Source organism: Electrophorus electricus, chromosome 4 (assembly GCF_041902795.1).
Source record: "Electrophorus electricus isolate QZ-2024a chromosome 4, ASM4190279v1, whole genome shotgun sequence".
Classification (NCBI taxonomy): domain Eukaryota; kingdom Metazoa; phylum Chordata; class Actinopteri; order Gymnotiformes; family Gymnotidae; genus Electrophorus; species Electrophorus electricus.
The window spans coordinates 31,984,058-32,004,711 of record NC_137500.1 but is presented as its reverse complement, the minus strand read 5'-3'; the positions used below and the strand labels follow the sequence as shown (position 1 = coordinate 32,004,711).

General features: G+C 48.5%; 1 protein-coding gene across 2 annotated transcripts in view; it reads left to right on the top strand.

The window, feature by feature from the left end:
• The first annotated feature begins 203 nt into the window (after nt 1-203).
• Nucleotides 204-20,654, top strand: part of cerkl (CERK like autophagy regulator) — a 47,060-nt gene continuing 26,609 nt past the window's right edge. For both annotated transcript variants that reach the window (XM_027022298.3, XM_027022290.3), the window contains exons 1-2: nt 204-619; nt 8,818-9,051. In XM_027022298.3, coding sequence (XP_026878099.2) covers nt 313-619; nt 8,818-9,051 — 541 coding nt within the window. In that variant the 5' untranslated portion in view covers nt 204-312. The remainder of the gene's footprint in view (nt 620-8,817; nt 9,052-20,654) is intronic.

Here is a 20,654-nt window from a genome sequence, read left to right as displayed (position 1 = left end):
TAGTTTTACTAAAGTTAAATTCGTTTATTTTGGGCTGAGATTATTGCACTATTCTTAAATGTTTATATTATATAGTAATAAATACATAGGAAAGTTTTCTTTTTACGAAAGTTTGTTCACCAAACTATGGGAAGCAGAAAAAAAGTGCCGCGCGTGACCGAGGGCTCCTTGGCGGTGACGCGCACCGCTGAGGCTCTCCGGACAGAAGGAAGTTTCTCAAGGCGACACCCTGGCGAGCGGGAACGCGCCGCCGCTGTAATTAACGCACCGAGTCGAACCGCAACCAGAGCCCCCGGTATTCGTGTTAAAACCATGCTGGAAGCTTCGCGGACATCGATAAACCTCACGTCTCGGTCAGACAGTCGAGGGGAGTCACACGAGACGCAACCAGTGTCTCCTTCAGCCACAGGAAGGACGAAAAGGGGAAATCGAATACAAAACAAGAAAGCGTCCACCTCCGTCCCTCCGCCGTGCAGGGGACGGAGACACGAGGAAAAGACCCGGGACGAAGACGCCGCGATCCTCAGGGGTATCTTTAAAGTAGGGAAACAGAGCCACGACGTTGTTCTCACGACGACGCGTTTAACATGGACGCTCGTGCAGCCCGAGACCCCTGCAGGTGAGCCACGCTACGTTTTCCCCGTTACCATGACAATTGGCGACCGCCTATGTGTTTTTTTCTTGCTCCGTGGCCACGGTTAATCCGGTGAGTCGGTTGCGCGGGTCGCTGGCCGACGGCCTAGCGGGACCGTGCATTAGAATGAGCGATTATCCGCATCGCGCCGCAACGCGCCGTAGACGCTCACAAAAGCGGCGCAGGATTTTAACAACAGCTCGCAACGCTGCCTGAATTAGGAGATTTCAATCTCGGGGTTTTGGCGTCATCATTTAGGGAAAAAGGCAAGCAAAATAAAAGACCAACTGGCGCAGGTACGAAGATGTCATTTTTAAAGGTTGTTAAGCCTTTTCTGAAAGGCATATCACTCGTCTTTAGAATTCAGTGTATTAAGCTGGATCCGTAGACCAAGCGTGTCATTGAAGTTGTCACGGTTTTCTAACCCACTCTTTCATGAAGTCTCTCTCTCTCTCCCCCCCCAACACACACACACACGCGCGCGCGCACACGCACACACACACACACACACACACACACACACACACATACATATAAAGTTGTATGCCCAGAGTAATCAAGTAGATATTCTCATATATTCAGCTACATTCATACTCTAGAGTTTACATTAGGGCTACACTTTGACATTTTCATGATTTAATTTCTTCACATTATTCTGACAACTTATGGTTGTTGTTGTTGTTGTTGTTGTTGTTTTTTTTTGTTTTTGTTTTTGTTTTTTTTTTAAATTAGGTAACATTTCCCACAATGCAGTATATTATAAACCCCTGACACAGCGTGGACGATCCAGTCTCTGGGTAAAACAGTAAAAAGGCAGGAAGTGCTGCCAGGAAGTGATGTGTGACAGATGTGCTGGTAATAGATTCCGGCTGATTGTTGTGACCACCTAAACTAGAGCATCTGTCAGTCTTGTGGACACTTAGCGAATGTCCAAGTAAATGATACTCAGATGTACCATCTGCATGACTGCACTGTGCACATAAACATATGACTGGATTTGACGGGGTCCTCTTTGTCTCGCTGTGGATTTCATTTTTGTTTTGGGTCTTTTTAATATGCAAATGCTTGTTTGGCATTGAGTATGTTAATTAATATAGATTTTAAAACAAGCATCTGTGTTTATGAAAACCACACATTTTGGGGATCTGTTTAGGAATGGCTTGGAATAATAGGCTTAATGGTACCATCCAAAGTCACTGGCTGTCTGTGAATTTGAACCGGATTCCTCTGATCACTCATATGGTCTGGAGCAATCTTTTCGGTTTGCTCTCAGAGCACGCGGCAGAGTTTAATGTGTGCCATAATTGATCGTGAAGCAGAATGGTGTTCTCCGACTCTCTGAACAGGGGAGACGGAAGCACTTGTTTTTGTTTTGTTTCGTATTTTCTGAGGCCCTTCCAGCTGTCTGAAGTGAAAGCACTGTGTGGGTCCTTGTGGCCGCGCCTCAGAGCCTGAATACAGACAGAGAGGATGAGCGAGCCGCGGAGAAGAGAGCGTCTCCATCTGCTTTAGCACTGAGCCCTCTTCTTTTTAAATCTGTGGTCCAGGTTAATGTTAATACGCCAACACTCTCATTATACAGAAAACGTCCATCTCATCACCACCAATGGCCTATGCCAAATGACTGCGAGGTGCGGATATGCTGGGCTTCTCTGGTTGACACTTGTGTGATTGGTGTGCCCAGGGACAGGAGATCAAAACGCTGACCTTGAGTCCCGAACAGAATGAAGAGTATGTTTGTTGACATAAGCAATCATATGAATATGGTATTAAATTAGACTGCAATGTCACATCATGATCTGTTTCAGTGTGAACAAGCAAACTGTAGAAGGAATTACTTCTCACATCCTTGTAATAATAATAATAATAATAATAATAATAATAATATTAATAATAATAGTAATAATAATATTACATAAATGGAAAAAATACAAACAGATTTTTAGCATACATTAGCATAAAACAACAAAAATAGCTTGATCTTTTTAATTTTGTTTCTTTGCTAGATATTTTAAATATGATCTGTGATATAATACGTTGCACTGCCTTCTGCATTTGTTGTGGTAAATTTTCTAATAATTTACTGCCAGCTGTCAGCATTTCCACCGACACCACAAAACTCCAGCAAAGAGTCTGGAGGGAGCCTAGCAGTGTTTCACTGTCACCCCGGAGTGGAAGAGAAGCAGCTCGGCAGCGCGGTATAAAAATTCCCATCATATACGGATGTTTTAATCTGCGTGGCCCTAGCCCAGTGGAGGTCACAGGCAGGCAGGCGTGTGGTGGCTTTCTGGCCTGCACGTCGGAAACGCAGACCGCGGGAGAGCACGCCGCTACCCTGCGGTCCGAGCGGCACGAGCGGCGAACCGGCAGTGGATGCCGGATGGATGCTGCGGTTGGCTCCCAGCAGGTGGGAGCGCTCACCGAGGGAGCTCCCGACTTTGACTTTTTGAACCCTGAATCTGTTCAGCATCGGCCTTGGCTGGGTTTCACTGCACGGCGGGTCGCCCGCCGGGCTCCCGCCTGGCGTACGAGGGCTCTGATCTGCTCTAGTGGCTCACGCCTCCAGAATACTGAGACCATGGAGATAAAATACCAGTTCATGCGCTCTCTCTCTCTCTCTGTGTGTGGGTGTGTTGTTCTGGCCACTGTCTCTGCAGACATATTGCAGCCCATTCATTATACAGGTTCGTTAATATTCTTAGCTAATTTCTTTATTTCTGAAGAGAATAAGCTTGAGAAATAAGACTTGCGCACTTAACGGTTTTTATCCACTTTTAGAATGAATGTTGATGGTTTGGATCCCTGCGCTGCCATATGCCACTTTGCGGGGGAATTTCAGGAAGACGGATTTTTCAGTTAGCCACGTAAACTAAGCCGAGTGTCCAATAACAGAGGAGGTGTATGACCTCCCTATTAAGGTATTTAACCAAATATGGAATAGATGGGTTTAACAACCCCTGGAAAGCTTAAATGCAATGATATCTGTGTGCTTAAATAATACTACGGAATAAGAGTAACTGTGAGAATTCAGTATTTGTAAAATACGCAGTCATATGCAGTATAAGTATGTGCATTCATTTATATAATTCTGCCTATTGCAGAAAACAACACGAAAGGGATTCTAACCTTTGCACAGAAGAGACCAGCACGACTTGACCAGACTGGTGCTTTACTATTCTGCTGGCCCGATAATCTTTAGATATTATTACTGCAGGATATTTGCATGCGTGCCCTCTTATCTGACTTCCTGTGTGGGAGTGGAGTGTACTGGGGTTGACACGTTAAGTACACTTCATCTGAATTCGGGACTGGCTTATTCTTGTCCAACTCAGTAGCTCACAGCTTTTCATTTAAGAGATGATGTGTTTTTTCTAAGTTAATTCACATCTAAATGTTTTTTCCCATTGATTTTGTTAAGGCAAACACCTTGGTCTTTTCTGGGCCTCTGCTGTTTAAAACTACTGTTCAAGCCCGTCTGGGCGAGGAACGTTTTGACTGTCCACCATTCAGCAGAGGAAGTCTGGTGGATTTTGTCTTTGGGCCCGAGCGGGTAGGAGCCACACTTCCCTACCTTGCGGTATGCTCCGGAAAGCTCCGGAAAGCTCCGCAGCTCCGGCGCGGCTGCTCTGTTTCCTCGCTGCCACGCTGTAAACACGTTATGGTTGGTTTGGGTTTTTTTTTTTAGCTCCAGAAATGGCCTGTTTTTTAATTCTTTTTCTCTCTCTTTCCCCATCCTTTCCCCAGCTTTGGCCCATCTGCTCTCTGTAGCCGGACCGACTGGTCGCGCCACAGATTTCTGAGGCTAATTGTACCACTGAGGTTATGTGATCCTATTTCATAGGGCCTAGAGAGACAGAAAGAGAGAGGGAAAGAGAGGGGTGGGGGTTGAGAGGCCGAGAGAAAGAACAAGTGTGAGGGAGGGTGACAGAGAATGTGAAAGTGACATTTTTCTGTCCGGACATATTCTCCATGCTCTGTTTTGGATTTGTGTGGGTCATTCATCTCTCACTTGGGCTGGGGTGGGGACATTTATTATATCGGATCAGTGCTGCATGGTGGTTGAGCTGTCTCAATCTCCTAATGAAGCAGTTTCATTGTAAAAGCTGCATTTTTTAAATTTCCTTTACAGGACGGATTATTTATTTGTCTTCAGGGCAACATCACAGACTAAATTCATGTTGGAGTCAGGCAGAAAGGAAGAAGTTGGTTTGCGTCTTAGGCTACACCTAGTGTCACCCAAAACGGCTTTAATGGGTCATAACTGTCAACCCCCATCTGCACTCTCACTAAAGATTGTTAGCGATCCCGATAATCAGCATAATAATCGGATGTGCAAAATACAGACCCAGACGTTTTACTGAACCCGCGTCAGTAAAAAAAAAAGGGTTGTTTTGTTTTTCGCCTCTGCAGCGACAGTTCAGAACGTGTGACCCCCAAGTATCACAAGAGGGACAGACAGCACTGCAGTCTAATCGCGCGCGGGGAGCAAACAGACGGCTCGTCTTCTTTGTTTGCGTCCCGGGGACTCGAAAACGGCAATATAAAAATGTAAATATTGGGTTTTGGCGAGCGCGCGGGCACGGGCGGCCTCAGCAGGCACAGGTGGGAAATATGCCCCTCGACCGCGTGCTGCGGACCACATGGGGGCAATGAGAGGCCTCGCAGTCCTGGCAGGCCGCTGCCCCCCCCCCCCCCCCCCCCCCCCCCCGCATGGGCACCTTTTCAACAACCGTGTTAGTTTCGCGAGCGAAGCCACTGCGTGTCGCTGGGAGACAAAGTGCTTCGCGTGAGACAAAGAGCACTTTAATTTATTTATTTATTTATTTATTTTTAGGCCGAATGCACCACTATCTGTGTTTCCCGCACCGCGTGATCTGGTGATTTGGAAACGGAACTTGGAAGAGTTTGTGGTAAAACTAGAAACATTTGTAGAAACATTCAGGTTATTTGTAGAGAAAGATATGTTTCGTTTTTAATCGCATTACGCTTTTAATCGTATTTTGCAATAAACATTGGATCATTCTTTCCGTTTTTTGTCTTTGCACAAGCTCGTATTGGGAATATTACGGTTCGGTGCTCCTTCGCTTGCGGAATTGATCCCTTTCGTCCGCACATTAAGACATGACAGCTCCCCCCGCGCGTGTCTTCCTCAAGCAGGAGCTGTGATGGGAGGAAGCTCGCACCCATCTGGAAGCAATAAAGTTTTCTAGAAGACCGGGCGATTTTATTTAATCTCCTCGTGTCGTACTGTGCCTCAAATGAAGGGCTCCTCTCGTCACGTCAGCTGAAATCAACCTCATCTGTGCGCCGGAAGATGACACCCTATTAGACTGGAGGGGGGCCGACTAACACACACACACACACACACACACACACACACACACACACACACACACACACACACACACACACATCCTTTTCTATTTTTTCTGCTTTCGTGATTTTCTCCCTAACTTTGTAGAACTGAAAGGGTTTGTCACAACAGTCGTGTATGACTGCAGTTATTATGAGCTGGTGTATCTGATAGAGCCTCTGCTGATGTGGTAAAACCTACTACCATATTGGAATATATGTTGTTTAAAACCTTGAATTTTACACATTATATATTTTTGAAAATATGAACGTATTTATAATTTATATATGAATATGTTGTAATTTGTTTATGAATATCTCCTAATTGAGGTATGATTTCCCTTACAGAGGATGGCAGACCTAGAACTGAAGAATAAAGTGTGTGTGTGTGTGAGAGAGAGAGAGAGAGAGAGAGAACGAGAGATATGAGGCGGTAATAGCGTAGAAGTCAGCACAAAGTGAGGTGCGTTCTCATTTGCGAGAGATAAGATCTCCGGAGACCATGGATCCATGGAGACGGGCGTTGGGAAGGCCGCGTGTTATATGACCTAGTGTGTTAGCAGACGTTCCATATTGATTTGGCCCCTGGCCGCCCTGTCAGAGCACTGACCCACAGCATATGGTGCTTCTGTGTGAACCTGTGTGGCCTGCAGCACAGATACCATCGCCAAAGTCCTCCAGGCCGCGCGCACCCGCAGACTAAAGCGGCAGAGGGATCCGTACTAATGCAACGAGGCCGATTCCCGAGCCCCGTCACCTCCTCCTCGAAACCGGGACGTGTTCTTCCTCCAAACCTCTCGTAGTGCTTCAGTCACTCTGCAGAGAGAACGTGCAGGTTGTTGACCTCTGAGCTTCGCACACTCAAAAGTGATGCAAGTAGCACTTTAGTCAGGATGCTGAGCAATGGCCTTTTTTTGTCCCCCTGAACACACACTTTACTGATGAGCACACTTTCATAATGTGCACTAACTTATAGTCTATATATCAAAGTTGCAGTTCTCTCAGCAGGGGCCACGGTCTTTTTTGCCCGTGGTCAGCGTCCTCACCCTGCAGCTGGAGGAAGTTGCATCATTCTGCCCCTTAAAAAGAAATTACTAATAATGGTATTGCGGAGTGACTCTTATGATCACAAGACAATAGAGGTGAGGAAAAAAAAGTTTGTGTAAGCAAGAATTAGCACATCCATGAATAGAGAGGACAGAGAGAGAGATCAGCTAAAAGAGAGAGAGAGAGAGAGAGAGAGAAAAGAAAAGTGATGAAGATTTGTTTATTGAGAGAGACCCACAGGGTCCCCAGTTTGTGCCGCTCGACCTGAAAACACGACTTGAGAGTGGTTGTGTTTCCAGAGCGGTTGTATTTCCTGTATGTCGTCTCCACCTGTTTCTTAAGTGCCTGTGCATGTTTTGCAGCCCGATAAGAACACGTTTCCCTGCCTTAAACGGAGGCTGTAATCACGGCGGGGTTCGGCCGCAGCCCTGTGGCCCGAGGGTGGGCGGAGGGATCGGGAATCCCTCTATCAAACACAGCGTCAGAAAGAGGAAAAAAGAAGAAAAAAAGAACCATGTGCAGAAGCTGCAACACAATTAGCATCAAGCAGATAAGTGGCGGTCTAATCCGGTTTACGGGCCGCGTCAGGCAGACGTGCCAGGATTGATTCAGACAGGGTCCTGGCTTACTGTACTGAAGGAAGGGAGGGGCCCCTGTTTCGGGCCCCGTCCCAAACCCCCCGCTACCATCCCTACGCCCCCCCTCCACCCCCCCCCATGTAGCCTTGTTTCCTGTACACGGCGGTTAACAGCACGGGATGGCGCAGTGTTTGCTCTGGCCAGTAGGAGAAGCATTGTCGGGACAGATTATATCTCATCCTCGGTAATTAAATTGAGTCGGAGGGGTTGTTTTTTCCCCCGCTAAAGAGCAAACACGCTGAAGACAAGTTACAAAATGAAAGAAACGGGAGTGGTGAGTGTGGAGGGGTTCACGGAGGCAGATGGCCGCAGGTGTCGTGTGTAGTAACGTGAGAGGACCAGTTAATGTTCTGAAACAGCGGCCCGGCCTGTCGAAGACAGAAGAGACCGGAAGACACGAACGTCAAAGGAGCAGCCAAAAGTGCAGCTGAGGAGAAAGGGAGTGAGAAAGGGAGAGAGCAGGATGACAGGAGACAGAGGAGGGAAAATGGCGAGCACAAAACAGAGAGTTGCAGAATGAGAGTGAGGGAGAAACAGGGAGAATGAGAGAGTCTCACGAGAGGCTACTGAGCAAACACCATTTTGAAAGTGGCTGCGCGGAGACGCATCACATCGCCGCCTAACTGATGTTTGTCTGTTGGTAATCAGGAACAGGACCTACGGTTCACAGGATGAACTTGCGTCACCAAAACGTCCCGGTTAAGAGGGGAAAGGTTGCAAGCTTTTAACCGCCCTGCAGAAGGGCTCTTATGTTAAAGTGACTTCTTGGTCGAGTGAAAGGAAGCAGTGTGGTTTAGCGACAGTCCTGGTGAATTTACAGGGTCTTAAAGCTTGTTATGAGCGCCTGTAGAGATCTGGATTAAATTAGCAGTTTAGTGTTACCCTGAGAGGAATACAGAAGTGAATACAGCAATAAAAGTGCTGTTAAACGACAAAAAAACCCACAACTGGATGGTGTGGGCTGATGGCAAGAAAATACAACTAAATGTTTAGTGATAGTTTTGTGATGGTGCTCAAAAAATGCAGGTACATGCACCTGAGTGTGTAGCAATATGTTTGTTCACAATTGTCTTGGATGTGCGCTTTTTTTGTGACATTTCTGCTGTGTGTGTGTACTTGTTTGTGTGTGTGTGTGTGTTGTTGCAGGCGGACCCGTGTCAGAGACGCAGGGGGACTACGTGGACATGAAGGACGTGTTTGCGGTGAAGGTGAAGCGCCGTCATTCGGCTGGCCGGCAGGGCGGCGGTACGCTCCTGGGCATCGTGCTGTTCGTGTGCAGGCGCAAAGGTGCCAAGCTGAAAGACCACGCCGTCCACCTGCACAACCTGAGCGAGGACCACTGTGAGGTCTGGTTCAAACAGCTCAAAGAGGTCCTTAATGGTACGCCCCCCCCAGCCCCACTCCACCTCCCTCTCACTGGGAAAACAAACCCAGACGCGGCAGCACAAAGCAGTTTGTATTATTAAGATCCTTGGCCTGACGTGTCTAGCGAGTTTTTATCCGGAAGGTTCCGAGACGTGGCTTTTATTGCTCCGCATTGCATCGTGCAAACATTAGCACGGCAAACACAGGTCACGCTTCCTTTCTTTTTATTACGTTTGCCGATGACGATTGATCAGGGATGCGGAGCGGTCCGCTCCTCCGGCCTCCTGGATCCAGTACGTCACGGGCGAACGGTTCCACAGCGCAGGGCTACAGCGTGCGAGCGCCTTCCGCAGGCCCCGGGGGCGCGGGGCTGTCTCTCTATTGTACGAGGAGCTTATGATCGCCAGACTCTTAGCGAGATCGGGTGGAGGTGGTGGGGGGGAAGCGGGGGTTAGGACGAGGAGAGGGGCGGTGCGGGGCGGGGCTGGGGGTAGGGAGGTGGCGTTTGGCCGCCAGGAGCTGTTGGATGAGAGCAGGGGAACAGGTTGCTCCCCCGAGCTCCCTGTAGTTTGTAATTATCTGTTCTCCTCTCACCAGCGCTGGCTGCCAAGGCAGAGCTGCGCCGCTGGGCTGGGACAGGCCGCGCAGGGGGACAGGTGTCCTTCCAAACGCCTCAGCCGTCTTCATCGTCCTCCTCCTCCTCCTCTGTCTACTCATCCTCGACTTAAGGGCGGGGGATCTCGGGGGGGGGGGGGGGGTGCTCAGGGTGTTGGGAGGACCGTGGGTGTTGCTGGGGGAGGGGGGTGGGGTTTGGTGACATGTCTGATGGGGAGGGGCTTGTGAGGAATGGAAAACTGAAAGGTTGTTTTATCTTTTCTCTATTTTATTTTAAAATGTATAAATTTTATCTCTTTTATGTGCGATAAAACACATCTCATCAGCCTTAAGTTCCTCTGTAGACGTTACACATTATCCGACCCGTGCAGCCCAGTGTGCAGGGACAGTGTGTAATCCCTGTTAATCCGGGTTTGCAGAAAACGCAGCGCAGCAAAATTACCACCAAATTAATCTGGAGCTGGCCTTAGGCCGGAATTTACATCACAGAAATCCATCTTTGTTTTTCCATGAGGCATGTCATCCCCCCATAACACAAATCCTGGAAAACAGAGAAGAGGCTTTAGTCGGAAGTGGCCTGTTTGTCTCTCCTACTTGTTTTTCCTGTTTGTAACGAGGTCTTGCAGGGTGCTGTAACTGGGAACCCTACTCACTGGGACTGGGACAGGACTGTCCCAGGCCTCATACCCCAAACCTGTTCATACCCCAAACCTCGTTCCCTTAGCAGCCATACAGAAGTAACCCACCTGCTCGTGAACTGGGCCCTGCATGGTCGCTGACCAGGACAGCGTTGGGGCGTGGTCATCCTGGGCATCGCCACTGTGGGCGGCGGCATCAGCAGCAGGGGGCGTGGTCAGCGTGGGCTTCTAGACCAGAACCTGTGGGATTGGCTTGCAGGTCCTCTTCTTCATGCCCTGCATGTAATCTGTGGCGCCATGTGAATTAATTAACATAATTAAAGGAACCTGCCTTGAGCGTAGACTGGGTTAATTTTAGCAGACAGAAAGGGCACAAAAATGAGTGAGCGTATGTGTGTTTATTATTTTAGTGTTTATTTAGTGTTGTCAGGTATTGGTTCCATCCTTCTGTCTCTTTCTTTTCATCTGCATGCATTAACTATCAACCTGGGAGGATGAGGGCTAATCTGTGTTCCCTCAGTGGCACAAGTAGCCAATCACAGCGTCCGTTTGAAGCTGCTGCTAAGGCGAGCTCACTGGACAGCTGAGTGGTTGTGTGACCTAATGGAACCTCGTGATTGGCTAGTGATGCTATGAGTCACCAGGGAGACATCTTTGAAGCCATCTTTGGAAGTCACCAGAGAAAGCAGGACAACTGTGTGTAGAAACCGTTTTAAAATTGTAGAAATCGTGTAAGGGAAGTGATATTTCTGTAATCAGTCAGGATTCATGATAAAGCAAAATGAGACAGCTCTGTATTTCTCTCTTCTCCTCCTATATCTTCACTCTGACCTCTCTCTCTCTCTCTCTCTCTGTGTTTTTCTTCTGCATCTCTAATGTGGAGACACTTGTCTTTGCTCAGACACCTCAGTGTCTCGCCGGGCGTGTCGTGAGGAGCAGGGTGACGGTGTCTTTCAGGATTAGCAGGGTAATGCACTACTTTGTCCGGATGACCTTGGGCCTGACAGCGACAGGAAAATGATTCACAATATGTAATAAAGGATGGGGTTTTCACCCAGGTCCACACACACACACACAAACACACACTGTATTTTCCACAGAGGGATTATCTCTGTTGTTCTATTGGCTGTTAAGGCAGGGCGTGTGTGTTGCTAGTGCCCGTGAGAGCGCTTCCTGTGGATTACAGGGTTACTCACCTGTTCCAGAGGTCCAATGGCTCCTGACCTGGTGTTTCCCAGGGAACCCCAAATAACGTCACACAATGGAGGGTGTGTCCCAGCTGACACCAGGCACAAAAGGTGTGCTGTCCCCAAAAAAAAAAAAAAAGCCCCTCCCCTCAACTTCCCCCCCTTTTGTCAAGGTGGGTCCTGAATGGCAAACACAGTATCATCCCCGTGCGCCCGTCAGCCTGACAGGCCGTGCGATATGGGCTGACATGTGAGGTGTGGCCGTCCAGCCGAGAGTTGGGGGGGGCCTGTGGACAAAGCCCCCCAGGGCCGGGGGGCCAAGGGCTCGGACAAGGCCGCAACCCACGCGCGCGCGTGAGAGAGAGAGAGAGCGACAGAGAGAGAGAGATGGGGGTGTAGGGAGCGAGGGAGCGAGGGAGGGAAGGCGTGGGACAATAGAAGCACCTGTAGCGGGAAGCAGACCCAGCGCGCTAGCCTCTGACTGAGAACAGCAACAGCCACACTGGCCTCCTCGTCCCTCGCTTCTGTACTTAAACCCTCTTTTGAAGGATTATCCGGAGCAGGTCAGGTGGAGGGCCGCGAGCTCCCGGAAGGTCCCCGTGCACCCCACGCTCTTGTCAGGGCGAGTGGTCACACTTTGGCGTCAAGCTGGACTCCATTGTTGCTGTGGTAAAGGGCTCGGGGAGAGGAGAATAGTGGAGGTATATGAGCGGAGCGCGAGGGTCAGACGCCAGAGAGGTGTCGCTGGTCCCTCCGCCCATTGTGTCCTGTCTGGGAGTGTGTGTGTGTGCGTGTGTGTGCGTGCATGTGTGTTCGTGTTTGGGTGCAAGCACACTGACCCCGCAGTGTATGCAGTGCATATAATTGCTTTGGGTTGTTTAACAAGATAATAGCAGGGACGTTTTGTGTCATGAGGAAAAAAAAATCCCCTCTGGAAGGCGGGTCCTTTTGGGCGAGGTGGGCGCTCGGTGGCTATTGTGCCCTCTCGCCGGGGCCGGCCGCCGCTTGCGTGCTGCGGACACGCCGTCGGTACCCGACAGCGGCGGAGTGGATTATGTTACACATTAACAGGCTTTCCATTAAGTCAGCCTTTGTGTCCATGGAGACCGTTTCTCTGTGGGCTCCATGGAAACAGATGAGTGGCCAGCGTCAGTGGCGCGTAGGTCAGCTGACCCAAGTTCTCCCACAGTGGAAGGCGCGGTCCACGGTGTCCGTGCACGGACAAACCCGGCCGCTTCTGTTCCTGGACTTCCCAGAGTGCGTTCCCGGGCCAGATGGATGTTACCGAGCGTGGCAGCACGTTACTTTGCATTGGACGCTATTTAAAACTGCTAATTAGATGAGTTGGTAGGTGTAAGATCAAGCTGAAAGTGCCGAATTGGAAAACTAGATGGGAGTTTGAGCCTCTGACGGGTCTGTCGTAGGGCTGAAGAAAAGGAGACGAGAAAGAGAGAGAGAGAGAGAGAGAGAGAGAGAGAGAGAGAGAGGGGAGGTGTCGGGGGGACTTGGCGTTCATTAACCAGTGACTGAACTGGTGGGTTAGCTGAGGGGACATTGTAGTGAGTGAATGTAGGAGGTCACGGGGCCTTTTTGTGAGCGAGTAAAGGTATGATTCAAATCAAAATTCATCTACGTAAGTGACTGAATTAATTTGAATCAAGAGTCGTTAAATGACTGTACAGGCCATTTCTGGTGAATCAGTGAGTTAAACTTCATCTATGCAGAAAATTGAAATATTCGGAAGTGTTGAATGAGTGTGAATTGGCTGAAAGGAACGTGACAGGGTGAATTACTGAGGCACAATGGTAGTGATTTGGGAAAGTGAATAGGTGAATGGGTGAGAAAAATCACTCCTACCTAAATAAACTACATAGGGTTGCTTGGATGAATGAATGTGATTAAATCAGTTAGTGAATGATTCATTAAAATACGTGACTGGTTTACTTGGAGAATCAGAGAATTAAACTGGGTGGTAGTGAAGGAGTTAATAAATTAGTAAATTCCTCATGCTTTAATCGAGTGAGCTATTTGAGTTTTTTCATTTAAGTGAGTGAGTGGGTTATTTGAGTGGGAAAAGGAACTGAGATTTGGTGGACGAGCGAGGCCGTCTGTTGAGGGGTTTCTCCTTGAGCTGGACAGATGCTGCTCTCCTCCGTGCTGTAGGTAACACTCCCATATCAGTTTCTCTGAGTGCTCTACGTGTGTGTGTGTGTTCCCCATGGTCTGACTCATCTCCCCGTCTCGTCTGTCACTCCCAGAGCTGAAACAGAACTGTGCACAGACACAACGGAGGCACGGTACACATGTTGCACTGTTTCAGTCTCGTGAGAAACGTCAAAAAGGAAGCGCAAGACGGAATTGCCCAGAACAAAGGACTAGCGCCTCATTTTTGCTTCAGAGTATTTAAACAATAAAATTATAAAAACATCAGAAGTCATTTATTCATTTTGACAGAACAGCCTCCTCCACGGCCGCCTCCCACCTGGGTGCGTGAATGGCAGTGTAGAGTTTCTGCGTCTCCTCCTGTTGCGTGTAATTTCGGTTTGAATTGCTTCGGTAGAGGCGTGCAGTGGCGGCGGCCTGCCAGCCGAGCCTCCTGCTTGGCTCCTCTCGTCCTGGAGAGGGCTGGAGCAGCTCCCGCGTGGAGATCCCCCTGCTTGAGGAGACAAACGTGGAGAGGGCCAGGGACCCCTGCAGCTAATGCTGGCTAATGCCAGTCCCTGACTCCCTGCCAGATGCTCTTCTCCTGGCACAGGATCTGAGACGGCGTCCCCGCGTCCGCCCCACGTCTGGAGGCTCTGCAGCCCAGGACAGGAGGGACAGAGGACGCCCCCCCCCCCACCCCGTTCTGTCTCTTGTGTGGCTGCTACTCCTAGGGATCCCTCTGGGAATGCCGGGATCCGGCCCCGGTTCAGCCCCTGACCTTTCCCACACCGAGGCCAGGCTTAGGCTTAGCGAGAGGCCTGGCTCTCCTTGCCATGCAGCACCCTGGCCAGCCCGCCCGCCTGCCAGGCTAGGGGGATTTTCAGGGCAAAAATAAGACATCTGTTCCCAGGGATTAGCAGATATTCGGAGAGCTCGTCCGAGCACAGCGGGTTCGGGCGGTGATGGAGTCCGCTCAAGCGTGCGGGGGCAGTAATGCGGGGCAGTATTGGGGGCAGTAGTGTGAGGAATCAGTACTGGGGCAGCATGCAGCAAATTTTCTGTCTGTCTGTCTGTCTATCTATCCAACTATCCTTCTGTCTTTCTTGTACACACAGTGCCACAGTTCAGAGGTGGACACAGGTAAGTCCAGCCGTGATGAGGTGATGTTCCTCTCTTCGTTCTCATGGCAGTAGGGCGTTTTTACCGACACTGCTGGCCCTTTGTTTTGCCGGCAAAATCGATGCGGAACCCGACCCCGGTCTCAGGTAATTTACTGACGATTACGGGTGGAAGTGCTCCCCTGTGGCGGCTCTCTGCAGCCCAGGGGGAGACCCTCAACAGACGCTGCTCCCCCACCCTCCCCTGATGGGGGCAGACCCAGGGCCAGTGTCGGGTGACCCTCTTGGGTAAAATGTTTGCAAAGCACCTGAGGCGCAGGTCAGTAACATCACTGCGAGCCCAGGATGACCTACTGGAATGTCCTCAACAGGTCTCGTACTGGCTTGTGTCACAGAGGTGAGGCCAGAAAACGTGGACAGGGAGGACGTTTGGACAGTGGGAACCAGTCCCCTTGCCCTAGAGCACATTTCTATATGACCAAAATGTATTGTGAAACTGAAAAGTCCTTGACTGGTGATCGTACAGAGGATTATAAGAAACATTTTGTCTTTCAAGCAAATTTTAAATTGCATTGTATTTTCTCCTGCTTCGTGCTAAAGGGTTTGTTTTATAATAAACTTCATTGTTTTTTATAACAGATCAGAGATCTCAACCTCTTGTCCTGAAGATTCACAGCACTTCACCTGCTGCTGCTCCTTCTGTACAACATGCAGATCCACAATTAACAACACAGATGAACAGCATGTGGTAGACTCCCAATATACTGAAAACTGAAGCTGAATGAAATTCCTTAACGAATGAATCTGAATAAATACATCCGACAGTAAAAGGGAAGTTAAGATGATCGAATAGGACCGCACGTGAGAAAACGCGTTAACGCAATATCCAGATCATGCACGTGATGCATTTTATTTAAGTTAATATCTAGATAACGCGCGTGATGAACCGAGTTTAACTAAATTTCCACATCATGCATGCGATATTCAGTTCACGTATATGATAAACCGCGTTTATCTCAATACTCAGACCGCACACGTACACATTTAGCTCAAGCTTCAGATCACACGTGATCTAGGTGAGCGCTGTCGGATGTAAAAGGTGTAGTTGACCCATGCCGTTGCAGACGTAAATGCGGCCGAGAGCGTGGCCACGAGAGTGCTCGTGAGCGCGAGTGCAAGTCCGTGCGTGACTGTGGGTGCGTGGTCTCGCGCCGTTAATCGCCGCGGCCTTTCGGCCGAGCACACACGCGGTTGAGAGTTACATGTGAGCGTGGCTCGCTCGCTGGGATCCGATTCCTTCGAGCTGCAGGTTCTGCGCGCACGCAGGATTATGCACCATAGTAACAGCACACAGGCAGGGTTTACATCCCCCGTTCTGCACGCTCTGATTGCGTACAAACAGGCGCATGCAAACGCACGCTCACATGCATTTGCACAGTTGTACTGGATGATCGTAACATAAGCACAGCCTACGTATACTGTAACCCCCCCCCCCCCCACACACACACACACACACACACACAAATATAGTAGAATTAATTGTAATTTTACATTTAAATGTATCATTATTGTCAACCAGTGAAGCAAACAAAACCAGTTCAGTACTGCAGAATTCAGTACTGCAGTATTCAGTATTCAACACTGTGATAATTTAATTGACCCCTTTTCTGTAAACACCTTTTATTTTTTCATGTACAGACTTAGTAAGTGACTAGAACATTTTAAATACATGGGTGCTTTGAAAGTTGCACTTATCCATGTGAATGTGTTTGTATGTATTTCTGTGTATGTTTACGTATGTATGTATGTGCATGTATATATGTGTGTGTGTGTGTGTGTGTGTGTGTGTGTGTGTGTGTGTACATGCATGTGTATGTATGTGTGTGTCAGGCTGGGGGCAGTTTTGCATTGGCTCACCCTCCTGATTCTGTCTCCCTCAAGCACCATCTACAATATGTCCCGTCCCCCGCCCAAGACACATATACACACACACACACACACACACACACACTGTTTCCATCTCTGACTTCGTAGCTCTTTGCCACTGTGGCTCCCAGGAGCCAGGAGGGTCCCACGGCACAGCTCCACCCCTACTCTGAACACTCTTTTGTCCATCACTCCCACTCTGAACACTCTTTTGTCCATCACCCCTACTCTGAACACTCTTTTGTCCATCACTCCCACTCTGAACACTCTTTTGTCCATCACCCCTACTCTGAACACTCTTTTGTCCATCACTCCCACTCTGAACACTCTTTTGTCCATCACCCCTACTCTGAACACTCTTTTGTCCATCACTCCCACTCTGAACACTCTTTTGTCCATCACCCCTACTCTGAACACTCTTTTGTCCATCACTCCCACTCTGAACACTCTTTTGTCCATCACCCCTACTCTGAACACTCTTTTGTTCATCACTCCCACTCTGAACACTCTTTTGTCCATCACCCCTACTCTGAACACTCTTTTGTTCATCACTCCCACTCTGAACACTCTTTTGTCCATCACCCCTACTCTGAACACTCTTTTGTCCATCACTCCCACTCTGAACACTCTTTTGTCCATCACTCCCACTCTGAACACTCTTTTGTTCATCACTCCCACTCTGAACACTCTTTTGTCCATCACTCCCACTCTGAACACTCTTTTGTTCATCACTCCCACTCTGAACACTCTTTTGTTCATCACTCCCACTCTGAACACTCTTTTGTCCATCACTCCCACTCTGAACACTCTTTTGTCCATCACCCCTACTCTGAACACTCTTTTGTCCATCACTCCCACTCTGAACACTCTTTTGTCCATCACCCCTACTCTGAACACTCTTTTGTCCATCACTCCCACTCTGAACACTCTTTTGTCCATCACTCCCACTCTGAACACTCTTTTGTCCATCACTCCCACTCTGAACACTCTTTTGTCCATCACTCCCACTCTGAACACTCTTTTGTCCATCACTCCCACTCTGAACACTCTTTTGTCCATCACTCCCACTCTGAACACTCTTTTGTCCATCACTCCCACTCTGAACACTCTTTTGTCCATCACTCCCACTCTGAACACTCTTTTGTCCATCACCCCTACTCTGAACACTCTTTTGTCCATCACTCCCACTCTGAACACTCTTTTGTCCATCACCCCTACTCTGAACACTCTTTTGTCCATCACTCCCACTCTGAACACTCTTTTGTCCATCACCCCTACTCTGAACACTCTTTTGTCCATCACTCCCACTCTGAACACTCTTTTGTCCATCACCCCTACTCTGAACACTCTTTTGTTCATCACTCCCACTCTGAACACTCTTTTGTCCATCACCCCTACTCTGAACACTCTTTTGTCCATCACCCCTACTCTGAACACTCTTTTGTCCATCACTCCCACTCTGAACACTCTTTTGTCCATCACCCCTACTCTGAACACTCTTTTGTCCATCACTCCCACTCTGAACACTCTTTTGTCCATCACCCCTACTCTGAACACTCTTTTGTCCATCACTCCCACTCTGAACACTCTTTTGTCCATCACCCCTACTCTGAACACTCTTTTGTCCATCACTCCCACTCTGAACACTCTTTTGTCCATCACTCCCACTCTGAACACTCTTTTGTTCATCACTCCCACTCTGAACACTCTTTTGTTCATCACTCCCACTCTGAACACTCTTTTGTTCATCACTCCCACTCTGAACACTCTTTTGTTCATCACTCCCACTCTGAACACTCTTTTGTTCATCACTCCCACTCTGAACACTCTTTTGTTCATCACTCCCACTCTGAACACTCTTTTGTCCATCACTCCCACTCTGAACACTCTTTTGTTCATCACTCCCACTCTGAACACTCTTTTGTTCATCACTCCCACTCTGAACACTCTTTTGTTCATCACTCCCACTCTGAACACTCTTTTGTTCATCACTCCCACTCTGAACACTCTTTTGTCCATCACTCCCACTCTGAACACTCTTTTGTCCATCACTCCCACTCTGAACACTCTTTTGTTCATCACTCCCACTCTGAACACTCTTTTGTCCATCACTCCCACTCTGAACACTCTTTTGTCCATCACTCCCACTCTGAACACTCTTTTGTCCATCACCCCTACTCTGAACACTCTTTTGTCCATCACTCCCACTCTGAACACTCTTTTGTCCATCACCCCTACTCTGAACACTCTTTTGTCCATCACTCCCACTCTGAACACTCTTTTGTCCATCACCCCTACTCTGAACACTCTTTTGTCCATCACTCCCACTCTGAACACTCTTTTGTCCATCACCCCTACTCTGAACACTCTTTTGTTCATCACTCCCACTCTGAACACTCTTTTGTCCATCACCCCTACTCTGAACACTCTTTTGTCCATCACCCCTACTCTGAACACTCTTTTGTCCATCACTCCCACTCTGAACACTCTTTTGTCCATCACCCCTACTCTGAACACTCTTTTGTCCATCACTCCCACTCTGAACACTCTTTTGTCCATCACCCCTACTCTGAACACTCTTTTGTCCATCACTCCCACTCTGAACACTCTTTTGTCCATCACCCCTACTCTGAACACTCTTTTGTCCATCACTCCCACTCTGAACACTCTTTTGTCCATCACTCCCACTCTGAACACTCTTTTGTTCATCACTCCCACTCTGAACACTCTTTTGTTCATCACTCCCACTCTGAACACTCTTTTGTTCATCACTCCCACTCTGAACACTCTTTTGTTCATCACTCCCACTCTGAACACTCTTTTGTTCATCACTCCCACTCTGAACACTCTTTTGTTCATCACTCCCACTCTGAACACTCTTTTGTCCATCACTCCCACTCTGAACACTCTTTTGTTCATCACTCCCACTCTGAACACTCTTTTGTTCATCACTCCCACTCTGAACACTCTTTTGTTCATCACTCCCACTCTGAACACTCTTTTGTTCATCACTCCCACTCTGAACACTCTTTTGTTCATCACTCCCACTCTGAACACTCTTTTGTCCATCACTCCCACTCTGAACACTCTTTTGTTCATCACTCCCACTCTGAACACTCTTTTGTTCATCACTCCCACTCTGAACACTCTTTTGTCCATCACCCCTACTCTGAACACTCTTTTGTCCATCACTCCCACTCTGAACACTCTTTTGTCCATCACCCCTACTCTGAACACTCTTTTGTCCATCACTCCCACTCTGAACACTCTTTTGTCCATCACTCCCACTCTGAACACTCTTTTGTCCATCACTCCCACTCTGAACACTCTTTTGTTCATCACTCCCACTCTGAACACTCTTTTGTCCATCACTCCCACTCTGAACACTCTTTTGTTCATCACTCCCACTCTGAACACTCTTTTGTCCATCACCCCTACTCTGAACACTCTTTTGTCCATCACTCCCACTCTGAACACTCTTTTGTCCATCACTCCCACTCTGAACACTCTTTTGTCCATCACTCCCACTCTGAACACTCTTTTGTTCATCACTCCCACTCTGAACACTCTTTTGTCCATCACTCCCACTCTGAACACTCTTTTGTCCATCACTCCCACTCTGAACACTCTTTTGTTCATCACTCCCACTCTGAACACTCTTTTGTCCATCACTCCCACTCTGAACACTCTTTTGTCCATCACTCCCACTCTGAACACTCTTTTGTTCATCACTCCCACTCTGAACACTCTTTTGTCCATCACTCCCACTCTGAACACTCTTTTGTCCATCACTCCCACTCTGAACACTCTTTTGTTCATCACTCCCACTCTGAACACTCTTTTGTCCATCACTCCCACTCTGAACACTCTTTTGTTCATCACTCCCACTCTGAACACTCTTTTGTCCATCACTCCCACTCTGAACACTCCTCTCAACACCAATACCCCTTTCCTCTACTGCCCTGCAGCGCTGTGATATCAGCAGGGTG